This window comes from Lagopus leucura, unplaced genomic scaffold (assembly GCF_019238085.1).
Source record: "Lagopus leucura isolate 7727_CA_CO unplaced genomic scaffold, USGS_WTPT01 Super-Scaffold_73, whole genome shotgun sequence".
NCBI classification, from domain to species: domain Eukaryota; kingdom Metazoa; phylum Chordata; class Aves; order Galliformes; family Phasianidae; genus Lagopus; species Lagopus leucura.
This window is the reverse complement of record NW_024962252.1, coordinates 16,530,967-16,554,392: the sequence shown is the minus strand read 5'-3', so window position 1 is coordinate 16,554,392 and position 23,426 is coordinate 16,530,967. Positions and strand designations below refer to the sequence as shown.

The 23,426-nt window shown below is 39.1% G+C and overlaps 2 protein-coding genes across 22 annotated transcripts in view; both read right to left on the bottom strand.

The window, feature by feature from the left end:
• The window catches only part of TINAG (tubulointerstitial nephritis antigen), a 47,337-nt gene extending 35,788 nt beyond the window's left edge, over positions 1-11,549 (bottom strand). For 4 of the 13 annotated variants that reach the window (XM_042883528.1, XM_042883610.1, XM_042883618.1 and 1 more), the window contains exons 1-4: positions 7,494-11,549; positions 4,122-4,185; positions 3,081-3,170; positions 1,443-1,557 (exon numbers count right to left, since the gene is read on the bottom strand). In XM_042883528.1, coding sequence (XP_042739462.1) covers positions 1,443-1,557; positions 3,081-3,170; positions 4,122-4,185; positions 7,494-7,863 — 639 coding nt within the window. In that variant the 5' untranslated portion in view covers positions 7,864-11,549. The remainder of the gene's footprint in view (positions 1-1,442; positions 1,558-3,080; positions 3,171-4,121; positions 4,186-7,493) is intronic. The other 9 variants (XM_042883562.1, XM_042883554.1, XM_042883573.1 and 6 more) reach the window with 9 other exon arrangements.
• Positions 11,550-15,723: 4,174 nt separating this feature from the next.
• The window catches only part of LOC122194359 (muscular LMNA interacting protein), a 65,116-nt gene continuing 57,413 nt past the window's right edge, over positions 15,724-23,426 (bottom strand). For 2 of the 9 annotated variants that reach the window (XM_042895365.1, XM_042895362.1), the window contains 3 exons: positions 23,327-23,383; positions 18,090-18,124; positions 15,724-16,045 (listed from right to left, as the gene is read on the bottom strand). In XM_042895365.1, the coding sequence (XP_042751299.1) occupies positions 18,098-18,124; positions 23,327-23,383 (84 nt within the window). In that variant the 3' untranslated portion in view covers positions 15,724-16,045; positions 18,090-18,097. Of the gene's footprint in view, positions 16,046-18,089; positions 18,125-23,326; positions 23,384-23,426 lie in introns of those variants that run through there. The other 7 variants (XM_042895366.1, XM_042895363.1, XM_042895367.1 and 4 more) reach the window with 4 other exon arrangements.

Genomic DNA, 23,426 nt, shown 5'->3' with positions numbered 1-23,426 from the left:
TGAGTTAGGGCTTTCAGATTTTGTAAGAAGGTAGCATTGGAGAGCATGTGCCTGAGAAATGTGCCTGTGGAAACAAGGCCATAAGTAGTGCACCAGCCAAAGAAGCTACAGGAAACTTAACAGCAAAGAATTAATGGGCTGGATATAATGAAAGAGCACTGTGTGAGCAGCTAACTCAAACTGAATAGAAGAGAGGAAATATGGAAAATATCTTATTTTACCCTTCCTTTTCTTGTTTCCCTAGATGTTATTTGTCTAACGTGGGAATAGGCAGAAGTCAGTGTAAATGTCAATCTCTGAGCTAGGTGCAATATACCCACTTTTTGTTCCTGCCATACAAGCCTTACACTCTATTTCTCAAGAATAAAAGTAAACAACAGTAAAAATTAACTCAAATTTTCTTGAATCTCAATGTTGAACAACAGCAATTTGCACCAATTCCCCCACACAGTAAATATTGCACTGAAATCTGTTATGCCATTTTCTTTCTTTTTTTTTTTTTTTTTTTTTTCTTTTCTTTTTGACAGAACATTTTCAAATGAAATCAATCCTTCTTTGGCTGAGAAGAGTAGTCTAGCAGAGTGCATGAGGCAGATTGCCAAAGCCCAATTTCTGTCAACTTCTGGCTCTGACAATCCTCTTTGGTATAATTTCCAGCAAGCCAGTCTTTTGCTTCAAGAAAAACAGTTAAGGTTGTGAAAATTATTGCACATGATCCTCTCCCTCTCTCCCATATTCCTTGCCAATTGTTAGCTAAGCACTGCTGTCCCTGCAACTCCTCCCATCTGGAATCCCATCTACTTTATCCATATAAAACAATCAATGACAACTGACTTCCAACAGATATTCCAATGGAATCATTTGCCTGAACTATGTAAAAACCGAAGGCCAAAATGTGTTATAGTTACTGCATTTTGCAGATCTTTGATCTATCTACTTACTCCTTAGTTTCCAACTAAAAGAAGGAAGATTTAGATTCATTATTAGGAGGAAATTCTTTCAACAGAGAATGGTGAGACGCTGGAACAGGTTGTCCAGAAAAGCTCTGGATTCCCCATCCCTAGAGGTTTCAAGGCGAGGCTGGATATGGCTTTGAGTAACCTGGTCTAATGAAAAGTCTCCCTGCCCACAGCAGGTGGTGGTTGGAACTAGATGATCTTTAAGGTCCCTTCTAACCCAAATCATTCTATGATTCTAACACTGATAAGTGAATATTAGTGCACAGTTTCCCAATGTATAGCACTTACTTTTATTCCTCCTTGTTTGATACTGATGGATATAGCCACACTTTCTATGGATAGGAAAACTATTCTAGGACTTTCACATGCAACATGGAGGCACTTAGTCCTTAATACCTTAATCATAATCTTATAATTGTCCACATTGTTTTCCAAAAAATTAAATTATTAAAAATAAATAAATCAATATCACACAATACATACTGGAATTGCTTTCATATTCAGCAAGGAATGAGATGGAGGTAGTGTGCCCAAGCGCTTTCTGAAACCTTCTTCCAGTGTCATGCCCCAGAACTGAGTATAGTTGTCAGCTTTCCATCTTCCTCACAGACAGAAAACAAGCAAACAAAGCAAGGTTAGAGACACTGTTCATAATATCTTCTCTTCTACTCCTTCTTTAGAAGAGCGCCACTAAAAATAACATCCAGAAATAAATGTTTCAAATTATGTTTCAAGACATTCTGTTAGATACGAATGAGGCTATTCCTCTGTGGGTAAATGTAGGCTGGAAGAACACGATATGAAAACTGGTGATTTGAGGTCAGCATCATATCAGCCTTCAGCAGATGAGTGTGCAATGCTTCAGAGAAATACTAGAAAATAAGGTGCTCGATCAAAGCAATTAAAGTTGTCTTGAAGTTGTGCTCACATAATGCTTCAAACCAGGTGACAACAGCTTCACACAGTGGGTTACATTGCCTTCAAATGCTGAAACGCCAGCAGTAGTTATGAGACACTGCTGACGCAGCAGAAAGCCCAGCTGTTCTGCCTGTTCTCCACCAAGATTCAGAGAAAGGGCTGTCTTTAAGTACTCCCTCCCTACTCTATCTGAGGAAGGTAGGCCAAACTCAGAACCGAGCATTAGCCCCTTCAAAACATATACACAACAAAAAAGAACACACATTTGGAGCAAACTAAAATTGTGTGCATTACTGGAGAAGGCCTGAGTCAAGGGGAGGGTGCTCTCTTTACCCATTTATTTCTTGCTTGCTTGTGTATGTGGAAGACAGGTAGAATTCACACTCCCTAAAGGAGAAGCCTTGTTACTCAGCCTGCCTGTAGTCACTGAGAATATAAACACCTGCAGAATCTAGTCTCTCAGGTGGCCTTAACTACCCTGTGGCTGCTGGTGCCCAACTCAATTGTCTATCCTACCTCCCTTAGTTTAAATCTCTCCCATCAAGTACGCTCTGTTTCAGCACAGTCACGGTTTGAAACCTGAGCACTTCCATAGACTTCATTAGTGAATTTAGCTCCTCGACTTCTAGGCAGGCAATCTTCCAAGGCACTGCTCTCCATTGCAAGGAATAAAAACTGGTAGCAAGAAAACCACTGATATCTCACAAAGTTCTGATATCTTGATCCCTTTGGCCTATTCTCCCTTCTTCCAATACTACCTGGTATGGCTCTGGTATGTAGAATGACCTTCTGGAAAGTGGGCAAGAAATAAATAAATATATGAATGTTTCTCCTAACTATTAAAGTGAAGAATAAGGAAGATGTTCTGAAGAGCATTTTGTGAGCAAAAGAATTATAGTAATTTGGAGAATAGATAGGTATTTCCAATATTGACTCTTACCAGGATGAGATTTTCAGTATCTTTCTATTTTAAAATCTATATTTTGCTACAGTTTTAGAAGTTTCACAGATGTACATTTATTATTGCATAGTACATAGGATGTAATTGGGGAGGGGAGGGGCAGAGAGAACCATGTAACTTGTAATTTGCACTTACATGCTATGAGCTTTCAAGTGGATCACAACACTTTGGCATTTTTTCTATTAAAAAGCTTTACTATTACAGCACTATAATACTTTTACTTAAAATAGAAGTATTCTCACCCGTAATCTCCAGAATTGATGTGGTGAATCAAGTCTGGGCGAACAAGGCATACTTCATTTGAACACTTCCAGTTACTTTGGATGCATTTGCTGAAAGGGCAAGAATATAATTGAGCAGAAAATGAATCGTACTTTTACAGTAGAATGAAGAATGGGGAAGAGGAAAAGCCTAAACTACAAATGTCACAGTAAAAACAAAATCATGCGTAGTGCCACTTCACTACCTAATGAATCCTAATTGGAATGAGGTGGTAAGGTTACAGCTTGTGGAAAATCTCATCTTTGACAAAATTTGCTTCCATTTCTGTGAGGTCAAGCCAGGGAGAAAAGAACGATGTACTGAAAATAAGTTTTTCTGCTGAAGTTCCACTTTGGAGAACCAGAAAGGAGCTCCATGGCTGTAGACACCTTTCTCCAGGTATCTTGAGACAAGTTCAGGGCAGATGGAGCACAAGCCCTATTTGGATGTTCCTGGAGCACATTGGACTGTCCTGATTTTGGAGGTGCAGGGGACCACCTGCTGAATGCCAGGGATGGCAACAGAGCATCCCTGCTGCTCCATCTGATGTCCCAGGACAGGGAATGGGGCATTCAAACAGTTCATCTATTTTCTACATAAGTTAAATTCTCCCCTTTTAAAATAAAATTAGAGATGATCACTTTTGCCAAAGTAATGGAGGAAGCTGCTATAAAAATATTCCTCCAGATTTTAATAATACCGGTTTTCTCTGTATTCAGGTAAGTTTACAGACCTGTGATGAAACCATTTCAACTCGGAGCCAGTATACTGAGCAGGAACAGAACTTAGGTCACTGAGGGGGAGACATTAATACTCATGTTTTCATGTCTTGATTAGGAAGTCCATCCTCCTTCACCATTCTTTTATGTTGGCTGTAGAACAATTCTATGATTTCTTAATACTGTACTACTCTTCCAAGCATTGATTAAGTTAAATATGAATTTAGGGATGCTAAGCAAATTAATTCCTATTTCATGATATATGCTAAAATAATTTCAATTTTGTGTTCTCTGAAACATTACCAGGAATTGCAGTTGTCTTTAATTATTGCTCCTTCTCCGTAATATCGGCCATCTTTGTAACAACCTGCCAACATAACATATAGACGTGTGAAAAAAAATTGTTCTTGAAGTCAGTTAACTCAAAACTCTTGCTACTATTGAATTAATTGGTTTTATGCATTGTATGTGATATTATGCAAGTAATGTATACATTACTTAAGTGAAAGACAGTATTTTTCATGCTTCCTCTACAGATACTGGTAAGCCTAAAGGTACAAATGAAGATCTCCTTCATTGACATGAGAGAAATATTCACCTCTAAGCCATAATTAATTTTATACCACAGTGCAGAAGTGGACTAGAGATGATGAATTAATTATAAATGCCTATTTTACCCTGTTAATCATGCAGCAGACTGCATGAACTAGCACAGACATAGGTGAGATATATCTCACCCAAGCACTGTGAGGCCTGAAGTTTCTGCTCTAATTCAATTTCTGCTAGCAGCAGAGACATTTCTCAGAAAATACCCAAGGCAAATTACTCAGGTGTCATGACTTGCCATAGAGTGCCCCAGTGCCAGGATCAGACAGTAGGTGGAAGTAGGCATCAAGCAAGATATTTCATTTACAGCCAGGGAAGGAAGTATTGAAGTGTTGTATCAGCGGCAGGAGGAAGCCCCACTGGAGCTCTGCTGGCAGCCCTCCCACCCACACTCAAGAAAAAATGCAAACCTGAACAAGTACAAAAGAAACTTTCTACTAATGTATGCCTGGGGAATTGAAGATTAAGAACAGAGTTCCTTAGCCTAGCAAAATTAGGACTTGAAGGGTCAGGAGTACTTACTGCCTCTAAATGTGTCTAAAGCATCAGCGTCAAAAAGTAGAGATATCAAAGCTGAAAGACATCAGCTGCATAAGAAAAAGGGCAGATTGTCCAGCCATCAAGGTATTAGACTGAAATATTAATATTCTGGGAGATATAGTGAGAAATAAGTGGGAAATTATTTCATTTTCAGGTGCATCCTGATGACTTATATGAAGATTGTGCTTGAAAGGAAGTGGACTTAATAAATCAGGACCTGCCTCTTGGTTTTGGTTTTCTTGGTCAAGATTGCCTCTTGGTTCAATCTTCCCAAATTCCTGTAATTCTCACCTAATCAGCCCCAACATCTGTGTAATTAGTTTTGTAACTCAAATGTCTCCAGACATATATACTCTGTAGGCCAGAGTCGGACTGCACAGTGTGAAATCACAATCTGTGTCTCTTTTGTAACATCACCACTGTGAGATCTAGTGTGTTGGCTCAGATAAAGCTTTTAGTACCATCAGAGTAAGTGAAACAGAAAGATCAAAAAAATAAGTGCATTCTATAAATAAAACTCTAACAGTTCTCCTAATAATAACACCACCACCAAATCCAGACTTTCTGTCCAGTGTCTAAGACGTACATAACAGGACTGTGTGCACATCTTCTCCTGAAACGATACAGGGAAGCCATTGCAGCAAACTGCTGAATGCTGCGTTCGTAAAGACAAAGTCAAAGCAGTTTCACAAAGTTATACTTGCAGTGGCCCCCAGCCTGGTGCACACAAATGCTTAGGGTGCACACAATAGCTTACTGTGCTGTGCACCGCGGCAGTGGATAAATTGGGATGCAGAAATGCAGCATTGTGCCCTTTTATTGATATTCCTTCTATCCCATGCAAAGCACTGAAGTTTATTGGTTTGTTTAAAGCAGCATGTGTCGGAAAGCACTGAGAGCTAAACCACAGGCAATAAGAAGATCAAAATCTTCCAGGTGTATGTGGTCGGTAGTGCCTTAACAATCCTTGGCCAAAGGCAGCAGCACAGTCTCGGTTAGTAAAAGTTAGCCAATACACTTGCAGTGTTTCTAAAAATGCTTCGTTGTTTGCTTCATCTTCTGACATTCAGTCTTTTTTCTCCATTTCTTCTTTCCAATTTCATTCTTTGTTCCCTATTCCTCAGACACTTCAGTTCTAGAATATTCCTTCCGAGTTTTATTTTCTCCTGCTGTATTTTGCCTGCTTTGGTGCTCTCCTTTAATCCTTTAGGTTGTTTGCATAGCAAGTATCCAATAAAAAGACTTCAGAAAGCTGAAGATTTTCCATCAACAAAGAAACAAAGCAGGACCAGAAAAACAACAGCTTGTTTTGAAGCAAGATGTAAATTAAATATGACAATACCTCACCTACAGAGCAAATAAAGGTGCTCAAATAGGTAAAATATCATTATTATCTATGACAGGCATGTACAACAGTTACATAACAGTGAAAAGAGAAGTAAAAGTTGAATTGAAAAAGGCAATAAAAATCTTTCACCTCACCAATTCCCTTATCTAAACCTCCTGTTACATTTTTACCTGTCGGAGTTACACCTGTCCCGGGACCCACATGGCAAACTACCACAGATTCTGTAGTGATTTCCTTCCATGAGCAGCCTGCAAAACTAGACCCCAAGGTCTCAGCTCTGGAGCAGAAATAGTGCTTAGAGTGTAAGCAGAGCTCATGAGAGCAACTCCCAGTCTGCTGGAAATAATACACAACAGTGCAGCCTACGTAAATACAAAAGAAATGTCTTTATTTACACAAATTGGACAACGTTCTTTGAGAAGATTAGAAACACTTTGGAAAATCAAGTTTGTTTTGCAGCCTTTAGCATTTTTGGTGCTGCCACTTATCAGATATGGCTGTGTGCCTGGCTTAAGAGCACAGCCTCCTGAAGAGCCTGTGGTCTGACTGCAGGACTGCAAGCAGCAGAGATGCCTTGAAGAAAGAGTTAATTTTTAAAGCTCATGGTGTTATCGTTTCAGTTTTAGGCTGTTGAAAGTTTGGTACAATCTCTATATTTTCAGCCAGATTTATCGTGGTAAGAAGCTGCCTAGGTTTAAAATTCACAATTCTAGACATGTAGCACCAGCTAACTTCTAGCACCCTCTGCAGGAACCAAGTGAGGACCAGATGTTTGTAGATCCATTCTGTAATCTTTAGTTACAAAACCAAAAGACTGAGATTAGAGTACTCCTGGGGGAACTTCCACTAAAAGCTGAGTAATAAAACACTAAAAAAGAACAAAATGTTGGCCAGAAATCCTGTCTATTCACATCCCTTCATCTACTTCTGCACTGAACTGCTGTAAGAGTGGTTCTGTCCAACAGTTCGGATCTAGCCAACTCTAAAAATACATCCTAGAGACAAAGAAATAGCAGCAAACATAATTATTACTCTGATTTCATATTCAGTGCCTTTGTCCACTATATCTGTAGGCACATTTTTAGGATGCATACACTCTAAAGATTAATTGGTAGTTTTACTTCCAAGCATATTTTTGTCATGATGCACTAATGCCATCTGAGCCTTTTCTCCATACCCACCTGATGCTGAAGGTGGCCAAGGCTCATCAGACCTGGTGGGCTCAATGGTGTTCTCACAAGTATCCCAGTAGTCAGCGCAGCAGTCTATGGGGCCAGGAGGACCTGAGGCACAGAACTGGTCACAGTAACATATAGCTGCTCTGGAAGCAATGTTAAAGCTGCAGTCATCATTCCTTCCTGTGCAGCAGCCTCGTATCCTGCAGGACTTGCCCTGATATAGACTCCTTTTCAGCCTGTTCCACTTTGCAGAACCACTGTCTTCAAGAGAATAATGTTCCTTGGTCAAATTTCTTCTAGCATCAAGCCGCTTTGCCATCCAAACTTCACTTGCAATGCAATATAAGAGCAAGATCTGACTTTTGAGCCACATTCTTCTGCCTCTAGCCACCTTTTTAAGACTCACAGTTCTTCAGTAACAGTCCATTTACTGTAGATATAATAGCTCCAGTTACCAGTCACAAATCTGAAAAGAAACCTGCAGACTACAGCTTTATTACGAGGACTCTGTATGTGTTAATCATTACTCAGACCTGTTATAAACAGATTTATTTGCCCAAGCTAAAAAAAAAAAAAAAAAGAAGACACAGACTGGAAATTGAGCTATAGCAATGCATCCATAATTATTAAATGTTGGATGCGTTCTTTGGCAAGTGGGAAATTTTCTGGTAAAGGTTTATTATGCAGAATATACATGGCCCAATATTTTAAACATCTTGTTTTAAATATCTAAAATGAAAACAATGTGAGGAATGAGCACATGGTGTCAAAGGAAGATCTCTTTCCTTCTGGTTTCATTTACCTTCCATGTGATTGGAAACTGTACCAAACTTACATTGCATTTCACCTGCACTTGCCTAGTTGATGTGCAAGGCTATACATCACTGACTGTCACTACAGTAAATATACCCTGTGTGCCCCATTTCAATCTCATTTCCATTGATCTGGCTTTCCTTTACAAGCTTGATTTTACAGTTTTACCATGGGAAAATTTAAAAAGTCAGGTGATATTCAGTATAAGCTATCATCCAAATCTATTATTTTAATATTCACATTTCTTTAGTCAAAATGAACATAGTAGTATCAGTAACTATAGTAATAAATGCCCACCAATGAGTGTTCATTTTGATTTAAAGAGGAAATTGCTGGAATAATAAAACCACAAAGAAAAGCTGAGCAGATCTGAAAAGTGTAACAGTGGTGTAACAACCATTGATCCATCAGCTCCAGGTTTTTGGACCACATTCCTGAAGAAATCTGCATGGTCCTATTGCCAAACCTTAAAATATTCAGGGGGAAAAAATAAAATAAAAATAAAAAAAAAAGAGCAGCAGAGTATTTTGAAGGTGCTAGGGGTGGTAACACATAAGGCTAAATTGCATAAAAATAACATAGTTTGAAAAATAAACAGTTACAAGACAATTTAAGTCTTCAAAGCTATGAAAGCAGAGGTAAAAAAGTAGTCATTCTTCCTTCTCTATTTGGTAGTGAACGAGAAGACCATGAAGAAGTCAACAGCAGGGAGTGGAGGGAGTCTTTCCCTCCGTGATTACACCTGGGCTATTCGGTGATGCAGAAGGTCACAGAATCAAAAGGCAGCGACTCCTGAGAGCACAGCTGGCAATACAGCTATCTGGATGCATAGCTGGGAATGGCAGAGACCTTCAGGGGGAATATGTGTGTGTTTATGTGTACAAGCTTGTAATCCAAAATCAGTCCTTTAATATGATTTCAGTCAGCAGTGTTTTCATTGGGCATGCACCCCACACTGTCTCTGTCACAGATAAAGAATTGTGGCTGAGGGAAAATTACATCAGACTACCTGATTTTTATTTTCATTTTTGAAAGCAATTTTCTGAATGGAAGTCAATAGAAAAGGCGAGATCAGCAGCATGCAGAAATTGTACATCACATAAATCGTAACCTTCGGAGTTGTTGTGTGCTTTTTAACTTAGTTTTGCTTAGGAGGCAAAAATCTGGGCAAAGTTAAGTCTGTCACTGAGTATTATAATGCATCATATAAAAGATAAGGAAAGTTCATCCACGTGTGCTCATGGAAATTCAAATAAATCACTTACTAGAACTGATAATCCTTTTCCTTATGTCTACATGCCTTCTTTCTTCTGTGTGGTTCTAAGCAAATGATTCTTTTGATTTGCACTGCCACTAGCAAAATGAAAATCTTTGCTATAACAGATCTTTGGAAATAATTTTACAAGTGTATGTCCTTACTCTGGTTAAGCAGAGGAAACAAAGAAGGCTACCGTATGTCCATCCCTTGGCATCTGTTCAAGCCTTTTGAAAAAAATCTGTTTTGGTTCAGCAAATATTTCAATTTCAGTAGTTTCGTTTGTAAGAAAAGTAGCTCTCTGTAAACAGTAGGAGATCACATGCTGACTTATCTGTAACTATTTAGGAACAGTTAAATGTAATCCTCATTCTCTATTGAAGATTAACCTATTCCAAGCACACCAGCTCTGCCAAGCTCTTCAATTAGGATCATAGCTGTAATTCTTGTCCTCACAGTTAGGTACAAAAATATCTGAGTCGTATCTCTCTCAGCACTCCCCACTGTCTAGCCTTGAGTTAAAAAATACACACCACACACTTGTCAGGAATCCAGAAGTTATTAATGTCACTGTACACTTGGCAAAGCACCAAAATGAAAGGCAGTTTAAAGTGTCCAGGAATCTCTTCCACATCCTTCTTTTAAAATTCTCTCTGTTCTATTTGAATGAGCCCACTGGACACCTTAAAATCCCATTCCTAATCACTTTTAGAGCAGTGGTGAAAGCAGTGGACAGGCAGATTCTGGGTACTGAGGGTCAATCCCAGCTCAGATCACTTAGCACACCCCACCAGAGAACTATGCTGCCTTTCCTTTGCCTGACTCTCAGCCAGGGCACCAATCCTCAGCTATCTCATTTGCCAGTAGACACAGCTCACTGTATCGAAGAGAACGTGCAATTGCTTATCGTGAGTTCAAATTCTGCAGAGATATAGACCATCTCTTTCTTTGAACTCAAAGGCAACTTAGCTAGTGACACCTTGCACAAAACGCAGCATTGATGTATATACTAGCTGCTATAGATTACATTTACTACTTCTTAGTATTAATGGCTGCAACGAGGAAAAAATTTTTAAGCCAACCATGTCACCAGACGTATTATCTCACAGTTTTCTTTCTCCCATGTACTGGTGGATGAATAGGATTAACCCTTCCAAATAGTATGTACCTACATAGTGTTAAAGCAGAGAAAAGCTGCATTAAAATGTTTTTCTCACTAGGTACCCCATTTAGCAACTGCCTGGCACCTCACTGCTTTGAGTTGTTATCACAGTACCAAGCAGTGCCACTTTTAATTAAAACCTTTCAGGGCTACCTATCTCAGTTCTCACCATGATACCTGGATGGTTACAAGCAACTCAGAATTGAGGTCACTGAGATGACAAATAGTATCAGTAGAGTCCTCCCACAGGGCACTTTCCTACGTGCAAACTCTGGGACCAGTGTGTTAAAGTCAAAGCTAGAGAAAGAGAAACTGACCCCAATCGCCCATGCCAAAGAAAACTGGTTCTTCACACACATGCAAATGCTCAAGAAGAGTCAAGGTCCACAGGTGAAAGACTATTTAGAAGGTACCAAGTGGATACTACAGCCTCATAGCCTTGTCTCTCATTGCACCTGTCACGTTGTGCCCATGAGGGAAGGGAGAGGTTCCCTAGGGTTCACAAATACCCTAGTTAGATTAAAGTGAAAAAATACTCAAGATCTGTACATAAGAGGAAAAAAAACTTTATAGCAGAATTCTATAAAACAGTTATCCTATATGCATCAACCCCCTCACAACTATATCTGCCTAAGCTGTGGAGTTTTGTAGGAAGTTCAAGTAAGCCTTACATTACATAACAACTTTAACAGAAAGAGAGGGAAAAAAGAGATAAAAAGGAGGAAAGAGATCACCAGTCCTGGATCAAGCGCCAAGCCTGCCGATGGAGAACTTCACATCGCATAGAGCGAAGAAGGGAAGCAGCAGCAGTGAGAAGCTGGGCTAGCAGCAGAGGAGAAAAAGGGCCAGGCTGGCATCTCCTATCCCCTATTTATAGTATCAAAGAAAAAAATTGAAGGGACGTTCCTCTCTAGCCCCTATAGTTGTTGGCTCCAATTCGAGGATTGGTTGAGACACCAGACACAAGCCAAAACAAAGGTGACAGCAGGCCCCCTCCTGTGACCTGGCCATTTCTTGGACATTGTTCTGTACTCTTCCAGGAGGGGCTGAGACATAAAATTAAGAGATCCTTCTTTGACAACTGTCTCTCGAGGCATTGTTTGGGCTTGCCCTTTACACCACTACAGCAATTCATTATGCATGCTTCCCACCTCAGCTGCACCCCACAGCCAACCTCCCAGCCCCAAATGATGCCATCTCATGCTCATTGTTGGCCATGCTCCCAAGGCCATAGTTAGCCCACTCTGGATTCAGTCAAGTAAATACATGTGAAGAATGGACCGAACTGAACGTGCACGAACCAGTACAGTGTCAGTGCCTTCCTCAACAGTGCTTCTCTAGGGTTTGGCAAGTGTGGGAAAAGCAGTCCTTATGTTATGTAAAAAAGCAGGCTTGTGTTTGTATATGAATCTCTCAAAAAACACAGCTGAGGATGGAAATCTTGGTCCCACCATTTGATGGGTCACATGCCACCTTGGTTATGCTTTTATTGAGAGTGTTGTGGACAGATGAGAGTGTGCACATAGCTCAGAGAGGTGATGCCTGCAGTGAGTTTGCCAGTCCCAGTTTGAGTTTTCACCAGCTGGTTAGAGATGATAGAGAAGGGGAAAGTAACATCTTTCACAGGGAGTATGGATTCTCAAAGGATGTTGTGTCACTATTGCATGGCAGATGTATACTCACTCATGTTCATTTCAAATATGAGGCCATTTCTGATCCTGCCAGTGACTGCTGGTACCTTAAGCCTAAATCTTCTGTGACTGTAGAATTATAGAATCATTGAGGTTGGAAAAGACCTCCAACATCATCTAGTCCAACTGAACACCAACCACCAATATTGCTCACTAAGCCACATCCCCATGTCCCACATCTACACGTTTGTGGAACAATTCCAGGGACAGTAACTCCACCACCTCCTTGGACAGCCTGTTCCAGTGCATGACCACCCTTTCAGAGAAGCAGATTACAAAGGCAGAAGTACAGGTGGTTTTCCCAGACTGAACAAATCATCCATGTTTCTTGCATCCAAGCAGGCTCAGAGGTGTTTGGGATACATGCAAGTGTTAAGTTTGATATCATTGCAATGTGAGAGTCACCAGACCTCTTCCAAAGGAGCCAGCCCAGAGCACTCTCTTCTGTTCATGTTTAAGGTACTCCATGCCATTGCTTTGTGGTGAATGACTGGTGTAGAAGTAGAATCACAGAATCATAGAATCCTTAGAGTTAGAAGGGACCTTTAAAGATCATCTCGTCCAAATCCCCTGCAGTGAACAGGGACATCTACAGCTAGGTCAAGTTGCCCAGGGCCTGATCCAACCTTGCCTTGAAGGTCTCCAGGAGTGGGGCATCAACCACGTCTCTGGATCTAACCTAAATCTACCCTCTTTATGCTTGAAATCATTTCCCCTTGTTCTATTACCACAGACACTGTGCAAGAGTCAGTCCCCTTCTTTCCTGTAGCTTGCCTTCAGATACTGAAAGGTCACCTCAGAGCCTTCCCTTCTCCAAGAGCCTTCCTTCTCTGACCAGCCCCAGCTCTCCCAGCCTGTCCCCATAGGAGAGGCATTCCATCTCTTTGATCATTTTTGTGGCTCTGGATGCACTCCAGCAGGTCCATGTCTCTCCTGTACTGAGGACTCCACATCTGGATGCAGTACTCCAGATGAGGTCTCACCAGTGCAGTGCTTCCCTTGAACTGCTGGTCACACTGCTTTTGATGCAGCTTGGGATATGGTTGGCCTTCTGAACAGCGAGAGCACATTGCTGGCTCATGTCCAGCTTCCCATCCACCAGTATCCCTAGATCTTTTTCGTCAGGGCTGCACTCAATGCTTTCATCCCTCAGCTTGTATTGGTAATGGATGTTGCCTTGACCCAGTGCAAGGACACCCTGTATATTGCTAGATGGCACTCCTTGAATCAATGACAGCAGTCTTGCATAGTCACCAGATCATTTTTGATCAGACACCTTTTAAGATGTACAAAGTGATTGCAAGAATGATATAGAATAAGTTTCTTATGAAGCAGTTATGCCTTGGCTAATGAGAACTACAACTAATGAGATACTATTAATATGCTCACCAACCCTGATAAGATGCTGGTGAACATGCTGGGCATGCAAGCATCAGTTAAGCGGGAATTGTGCATCCTGGTTCTCAGAACAGGCTGATCCTCTGTGTTGCTGAGTTACCACTTTCTGATTCTCTGCTTTTAAGGGTGTTTTTTTTATCCCTCAAGGCATGGAGTTTTTACTTCTCAATCCTTGAGGTGCTTCTATTACCTTTTCAACCATACTCTGCTTTCTGTGATTTTACTCATTTTGCATAGCTTCAGCTGGTGAACTTTCTGATCTTTAAGCATATTTCTCATTAAAACTGAGTCAAGACCACAGAAGTGTGCCAGAACAAACCAGGCTTAGGATCCCAGACAGCTGAAGCCTGCAGGCAAGGGCTGCACGTAGTCTGATGCAGCAAATCATTCTTTCTCACACAGTGAACTATGAACCTTCTATTCATAGCCTGTATATATCACCCAGATATACACTTTGTGATTGCCAAATTTCACTTCTGATCATTTGAACCAACCTTAATGTTTTTGTTTTGTTAGTTTGCCAGATTGGACTGTAGCATGTGGCAACAATAGAAATACCAGAAGCAACCAGAGGATGTGATGAATACTGTGTATGTTAGCCTGCGAAAGAAGATAAGAGAAAGAAAAGGAAAATACAAGCTTTCACTAACATATGCAGTTATTGGTATCCTGATGGGAATTTGTAGTTTACCAGGAAAAGAATGACTAAAGGCAGAGTAAAGGCATCCAAATCTGAGCTAAATATATTACACTATTGAATAAGCAGCATACATTAATTTTATAGTGCTGTTGAAAAAGCAATCAATTTTTTCATGACAACTTTTGCTCTTTGTAATCTCCCCTTCAAGGATTTTTCTCTGAATTCTTTTCCCATTAGTCTCTGAGGAGCAGACTCCCTAGGCTGTAATTGCTGACACAGTCTCCTTTTTCATTCACAGACAGAAGCCATTTGAACAGATAGGGATGTGTTTGTAAAATATGTACAGATGAAGAAACTCACCAAACCAGAGGTAAAGAAGGGGGTCCTTCCTTTGTCTTTCCTACAGTTCTAATAGTTTTCTTCTGTTCCTTCTACCCTGGGCCTTGATCTGCTACCTGGATTAATTTAGGGCTAAAATGTACCAAACTTTTCTATGATTCTATTTTTTCATTTCCATTTCCACAGTTCTGCAGTTAAGCAGCTTAAATGCAGGTCCTGTAGTACAAGAGGCTGAGTACCCTTAGGACTATTCCATTTAAACTGACTTTAATGTAAACGTTTTAATTGATGATTTTATAAATTAGTTCATCATTTTAATTTTAATGGAAGCAGCAGAACATCTCCTTACAATTATTAATCCTAACCTCAACATGTAGCAGTGTGTGAGGAGGTGAAGTGCTCCCACACACCAGGCTGTGATGCAGAAGTCCCTGGTGTGCTTGTACCTGTAGGCTGATGTATAAGTTCAAAGGATCGAGGGAGCAGGGAGAAGCCAGTGACTCACACAGGCACAGACAAACAGCGTCCTTGGACTTTCACAATCCGTTTTGAAAGAAAATTATTTAAGATTCAGGCTCAGACAAGACCCAGTCTGTTGAAGCAACACAGGGTCAAAACGAGAACAGCGTAAAGTGTAGAAGATAGTAGTGGTTCGTCGAAGTTTGCTAGGTAGAGCTCATAGCTCTGTCTGCCCTCGCCAGCTGGCACTTCCAGGCCTGCAGGGCTATGAGCATCTCATGGCAGGGAAGAGCCTGTAGGTGCTGAATAATTCTATGAGTACTTCACAGAACATAAGCATCTGCATGACAGCAAAACGTGACCAAGGCGAAGAGTGTGGGAGCAATCCTTTCCAATGGGGCTGACATCCAGACTCAGCTGCTTGAAGTACAAGGAGACACATTTACAGAAATGAAAATAAGAACCACAACAAAGACTTTGCAACAAAAATACACCTTTATTGAATTTTGACATTTATATTATTTCTAAATAAAATATGCTGTGTTATTTTAGGCATCTTTTAAACTGGCAAGCACTTCAATAAGTGGTATATAAATATGGCACATTTGTATGTGTACCTCAGGGGTTAATTATGCTAGTACATAGAATTATCTTTTGAAATAATATTAGCAATTAGCATACTGGAAGCATTTTTTTTTTAATGGTGCTTTAGATAACACGTGCATTGTAGACTCCTTCTCAGCAGAGAAAAAGGCCCAAAAATACTCTGTGGTTTGATCTTTCGATCCTAATTTGAGGCTGTAAAAGAAGAGTTTCCAAATGAACAAAAATAGCCAAAAATGGTAAAACTGAGATTTGCAAACAGTATAAATCAGATAAGCTGGCTAATAAATTTCACTCCTATTTTCACAGGAAAAACAAACAAACAAACAAAAAAAAAAAAAAAAAACATGAAGAAAAATTCATCCACTTCTTTTGTTTTAAGGTTTGGGACAAAGCGCAGCTGGTACCAGTCCTGCCTTATGAGATTCTTCTCACCTTTGCAGTAGCCTCAGAAAGTCTGTTGGAGCACTGCATTCCCATGTAGCTGCAGCTGTCCTAATTCTGCATTATGTCCCTCATCCTGAAATTTAGGTCCATTTCTTTCCCTCTCACTCTCAGGGAGGTTGGAGAAGTGACTAATACTCCTTTACAATGATGCATTATGAAGAGATGCAACCAGATGTGGCTCTGCTCTTTTTTTTCCTATGTGAAGAAACCGAAAGCTTTAAATCCTCTCTAAATCTGCTATTCGTTTTCCACAGCATCAGTCTCTCTTCCTAATAGTGCTCAGGATGGAACATAACACTGCAACTTGTTCTTCACTAACAATGAACAGAAATGAGGATTTTCTTCCATTATACTGTAAGCACTCCCTTCAGCATTTCCTTTGAATGGCATTTTTTTGTAGCAGCATTGCTTCCCCAACTCAGATTCAGTTTGTGTTCTCCTGTAATCTTCAGATTCTTTCCTATGTTATTATTGTCATCCCACTTCTATCTGTGCTTTTCTGTCCCTTGTCATTGTCTTCAGTCCCAAGTGGGGATTATCTGTAAATCTGATTAATGTACTGTCCATTCAGCCGAGCAACTAGTTAATGTTGTACAGAGCCAGAAGAAAGCATTGTGGAAGTCTCTGTGAGGTGTTTTCCCATTTTAGCAACAAATGATTGTTCTCAAAGCTCAGCTTTCCTATCAGTTGCACATCTACCTTGTGTGTATTTAATTTAGTCCATATCTGTTCTGCTTGCTTATGTATGTCATGTGGGTCTGCATCAAAGAACTATATCAATCATATCCCTTATATCTGTTTTGCTGTCAAAGAAGGAAATGAGTTCAAGTTGATAGGACTTGTTTCTGACCCGTCCCTGTGCAAGTTCCCTTATGTGCTTACTATCTCTGGGTGCCTACAAATGGATTGCTTAATGATTTGTTCCAGTATCTTGGAAACAATATTAGCACTGACTTTTCTGAAATTATGTAGATCTTCCTTTCGTCCTTTGTTAGACACGACATCATGTTTGACTTTTTTGCAGTTTTTTTTTGTTTTGTTTTGTTTTGTTTTGTTTTGTTTTTGTTTGTTTTTTTGTGAATTTCCTTATCATGCTAATTGTTAGTTTGAGAAATAGTTTTGGTTAAGCACTTAAGGGTGTTTCATTGGGATGAAACTAAATACATCCAGTTCACCTAAGTATTCCTTAAGGTGTTCTCTTTCTATTCTCTCCATATTCCTACTTCCAAATTCTAAGAATTAACAGAATTAAACATTTAGTCACAATTAATCTTTTCCTCTGAAGACTATAACCAAACATGTCTTGAACAGTTCAGCTTTTTCTATACAACTTATTTGCTATCCTCCCCTGTTAAGTGCTAAATTGTGTCTACACTCAAGTACAGCACATTATTTGCAACACGGCACTGTTTAACTACAAGAAACTATTCATTTTAATGACATTATGTGGTTATGCACTCAAATATAAAATAATATTCATTTTATTTTTACTACACATTCTAATTCCAAACCATACCTCAATTTTTTCCACCTGCTTGATTACCTACTTAAAATAAATTTAATTTTGACTTCGTGCTAAAAAGTGAAATTATTCTGTATTTGTAATTATTAATGGAAAGTCACTCACCAAACACAGCCAGCTTATTATCCAAACAATAAATCATGTTGCTAATGCATTCTACCATTTTTTCAAAGCAAACACATATACATCAGTTTGTTACAATGACACTAAAGCTATAGTTACATATTCTAAGTGTTACTGTAATCAAGTCAGAAAAACAGTAACACTCACCATTACAGCTAAACAGAACCTTTTTCATCGGTGACCTGTATTAAAAAAAAAAAAAAAAAAAAAAAAAAGAAAACAAAATGGAGAGGTGAGTTAAAATTGCACTATGTGAAACAGACACAGTAGTGCAAATATTATGCTGGTGGACAATTTCATGAAGCTTTTGGTCTCTGTAAAAACTTTGGTTTCCTGTACTGTTAATTTATAACTATGTTTATAGAGCTCAGGATGTTTTTCATGCACTGACATGTTTGGAGAGCAAATTTCAAAAGACAAAGCATTACTCTGGCTAAATGCACAGCAGAAGATGTTTCAAACTCATGTTGGGTTCCCATTTCTTTTTCAGACCACGTCCCACGAGGACACAGGATGTGGCCCATCTTGTAGTCACGTGGCATGGATATTGCTTTCCTCTACCTTAGGAGCGCTTTCCACAGTCTTCTATAGTAACCACGTACCCAAAGTAAGGAGGAGAGAGGACTGCAGAGTTCTGTCTCAGATAAATAACTGGTGGTACTACTGATTTAAAAACGTAGTAGTCAGCTGTTCAAAGTCACTGTTCCAGGTGGCATTCCACAGGTGACCATCAGACACCAGGGAGCTGGGTGGAGAAAGAGCCCATGATGTCTGTGAATGTTAGTAACTTGGAGAACAGAAACAGACTGCTATGATGAGGATACAGCCCCCATTTTGGAGCTCTTTGCCAGGATGGAGGAATGGGCCAGCAGGAGCTGTTTCAACAAAGACAAATGCAAAATCTGGATCTGGGATGAGTAAGCGAACAATCCCATACAATTGCAGGTCAGTTACTGACTGGCTGGGCAGTCAGAGAGGGACCCAAAGCATGGTTGACTCCCAGCTGAACAGGATTTCTTATATCTGTGTGGTGGCGAAGGCTAACCTCATATAGGGTTGCATTAATTACAGCAATGTCATATGCCATTCCTTCAGAGACTGAGAATTATTATTCTCTGCGGGGTGCTAGCATCCTTTTTAATATAAATTTAGCATGTAGTAGATGCAGTGTAATTATTGTTATACAGAGCCCAATAGAAACAATATTCAATACATTCAGAAAATGTTTTTCCTTGCTAATGCATGGTGATCTACTGCCCTTTCATAACAAGAAGATATTGTTGAAGCTGCCAAAAAGTATTACCCAAATACCTGCTGTAAACACATATTTCTTGTTGTAACTGTAATATATTAAATGTTATAAAATTTAAATCATTAGAAATTATTAAAAAAAAAAAAGAACTAACACAAATTATAAACTAATATAAATCATCTATCTGATTTTTTTCAGACTTTACAAACATGCCATTTGGACCTCTCTATTTGTAAGACCAGATGTTCATAGCTTACTGTTCCCAATTAGCATCCATTTGTGATGTTGGAGAACTTATCCCAACTAACACTTGAAATTCTTACTCCTTTAATCAAAGCAGTAGATATTCTTATTTGTAATGTTCATTTGCAACATCATTAAATTTTCAGTTAAATGAACTGTTATGATGATATGGAGAGAGCCCAGTCCTTGGCTTGATTAAAATAAACTAAGGACAGTGAGACTACTGATTCAGAGAGGTTCTGTTCATTTTGTTCCAAAATGCTTTTGAAGATCGCAGGTCACATTAAAGCAATTCTCATTTTGGAGGAAAGTGACATCAAATTTGGAACATCTGAGACCTTTTTTGAATGTCTTACTGTTGCCTTTTTCTTTATTATTTACTGCCTTATGCTGCCTTAGACTCCATGCCTACCCTCTATCTATGCAGTGTTTATGAATAACCTAATACCCTCTAGTTCCATTGGTATTTTATCAAGTCTGAACAACAGCAGTGCTTCAAATGCAATTCTCAACCTATCTGTGATCCATTTGGCACCAAATGGAAGAAGAGGGTGCTTGAGCAAGGGATCTGATATTACAACTGCTGTGGATAGAGTTCTCTCTTGTTTTGTGTATCTGCGATATCCCTGTTCTTGCTCTGACAAGGATTTTCTTTACTACCAGCTAAAAAAGTATTGAAAGGCACCTTAGAGATGGATCATTACAGAATACCTAAGCACCAGCAGCCCCAGGCTGTCTAGATAACCTCAGTGAGAGAGCGGTCTGTACCATTCTTTTGCACCTCCCTTCCAGACAACACTCAAGTTGGCCTCCGCTCTGCATGCTCACCCCTTGCAGCTTTGCAATGTCATGGACTGTGGCTCAAGGATACCCTATTTCAGACCAGAATTACTGTTGGCCATATGGAGATAAGATGAAACACAGTGACTGTGATATCAGAAAAAGTTGGGATTTTTGTGAACTCTGGGACTTTGTTTGGAAATCCAGATGCCATTATTTTTAGCTGGAAGAACATTACTTCTGAAACTGTCACTTGGGTTGGGTCTTGGTCTAGCATAAAACCACCTACATAAACTCTTTAGTACAGTGTAATGAGTACACTTCCTTTCTTATATATAGAATCTGTTAATGATTAATAGAAATGTTGACCTCTGACCAGATACACTTCTTAAATAAATAAAGAGCAATATATAACAGAACTTTGGGCCTTACTGACATTTCAAATAATTTATATTTTAAAGAACATTTGAATTTTTTTTTTTTTTTTAATTGAAGCAGGGCAGATTAATTGCTTCTTTTACTGAAGTGAAATACTGTCTCCACTGAAGTCAATGGAATCAACATTTTCTCATGGTGCCTTTTTATGAATAGTGACCTTACATGGAAAGATGCCAGATACTAAATAATAATTGCAGATTTCTTAGCAATAACAAATAGATAAGACGGAGCAACAGCTGAAGCAAAAGATTACATGAACCTAAAGTAATTGTACAATAGACTTGGGACTTTCCAAGTTCTATATGAATAAAGGTAATGAGTACATACATTTAGCACCTGCATTGCCTTTTTATGACTTTACAGGGACATATGCCCTATGCTCTCTATAAATATTCTGACTCAGTATAATTCTGAGAGTAATTGCAACACCAGTCACACACTATGATGTGGGCAAACACTAGGTTAATTGAAGACTGTAAGTATGGGAAATTACTATCCTATCTCTTGGTTAGTTTTTGCAGGAGTATCCTTCAGATGTCCTCCAACTAAATAGCATTGGGTGTAGGGAAGGATTTTAAAGGGAGGAAATGCTTACTTATTTGTTTTCCTGCTTTCACAGGAAGGAGACAGGCCTGATTTGTTTTGTGTTTTTATATAATGAAGCTGATGCTGCATGAAGAACAGCATACAAAGATAACTTTTTTTTTTTTTTTTTTTTTTTTTTTTTTTTCCAGTGGTGAATACTTTACTTTGAGGAAAACAACCTGAATTACTAAGTAGAAAGTAGCAAAGACTCTTCTTTGCCATCTCATCCTTTGTAAAGGTCAAGGAAATAATATTTATGTTTCACTCTGCATGTGACCATCTGTTCTTTTTCTGGAAATACATAAATCATACTGACTTTCACACACCGCTTTTTTAGCTCTCAGGGAGTAACACTGTGGATGAAGAAGCCAAGTATGAGCTTACAAGTAATTTTAGATAAAGAAAAAAGGGTTGATGAGGGCAGAGATGGAGAAATACAGACTTTATTACAGCAGTAAGAATAATGTTGGCCTTGTCACTTGGCAGAACTTTTCCTAACCACCTCTACATCCAAACATAACTTCATTAATAATAAAGGATATACTACATTAGGTGGAGCCTTTTATGTTACATAACCCCATAAAGCATAAATCCAGCACAAACTGTTGCTTGAGTCAGGAGAGGTTCCTATCAAAAACTTTACAGGTAAAAAAAAATGTAAAATTAAGATTAAAACTGAAAAAGCACCTATCATGTGAGAAGCTGATCAAGCTGTTAATTGTCTAACTTTGTTTTGTGAAGGCACTTGGGAATGGTCTACAGCATAAACCATATAACTGCCCATGAGAGAACTTGGGAATGGTCTACAGCATAAACCATATAACTGCCCATGAGAGAACCAGGGACTGGCCAGAAAGGCGGGGACTGCACTTGAAGATAAGAGGCTGTGCTGCATTCATCACTCACATTATCTGGTGCTGAACAGTAGTCGATGATCCTCCTAGTGAGATGCTTACCTTTCTTCTTTATTCTTTTTCTATTTCTTAATCTTTTTACAATAGAACCCAAGATGAACTGTGAGGATGTATTAACAGACTCTGTCAACAAACTGAGAAGACAGTCAACATGTGCCTGACTGCATTCTGCCTCCAACATGTGAAGGTCTTGCCCTCAAAACTCCTTCCACATTTATAAGAAACTCATGTATTTTGTAGCAATTACTGGCAAATGCCCTTTTCTTTTTTTTAAATGCTCATTTTGCTGCTTTTAAGTAGACCAGAATCTTGCCTCAAAATAAGAATGGAAAAACAGTGTGTTGCAAAACTAAAATTATCATTTCTTTTTATATTGTTAAAACCATCTAAAAATTTATGACATAATTACAAGAGTATTCCCAGTAACAAAAAGAGGTATCAGAAGCAAAAATTCCTGTGTCACAGCTGAACTTATACTGTTACTATAGGTAGTAAGTTAAGCATTTTATGTACATTTCTAAAATAATGTTGAAAATATCTTTTAATTATGGATGTTCTATTACAGTTCAAAGCCTGCAGTAAAGAATACAGTAGTTAATCAAATTACATATGTAATTTACATTGAGCTTAGAGATGTGAAAAAGTAAGGAATCCACCACTGAGTTTAGACTTCAAGAAGATTGGTGTCTTTCTTCAAAGGCCAATAAAACTGGCACTGAATGCTGATGCTGGACAAACCATCTCTCTGCATGCTGTCTGATGTTTTCTTGACATTCCTTTACAAAGTTTTCAACAATTAACTGTCTGAAGTGCTTCTGGCACTTGTTGCATCTTCTATTTAAAACAGTACCCATATCAGTGACTGCAAACTGGGAAATGGTCTTACTACATAATATAGCAAATTCCACTCAGTAGCATCCCAGTAGCACATACCAGAAACCTGAAGTGTAAACGTTAGTTTTACCCCTAATTCATACAAACAGTCTCCAAAACAACTGTTGTCTTTTTTCTTCATTAATCACCAAGAATAATTAATGCTTATGTAGCCCATACACTGGACAAAAGCTGATCAGGAGCTCAGTACATTTTCGCTCATCTCATACACATGCTACACAAATAAAAGATAAAAACAGCATGCAAATGCATAAGCATATTAAATGTCAACTGATTACCTCCTTAGAGCTGAGTGTTTCATTTTCTGGAATAGGCACTATGGGATGACTGGGCTGCTGAGCAAGATGTCACAGGTTGAAGAGGTCATGAGGTTAAAAA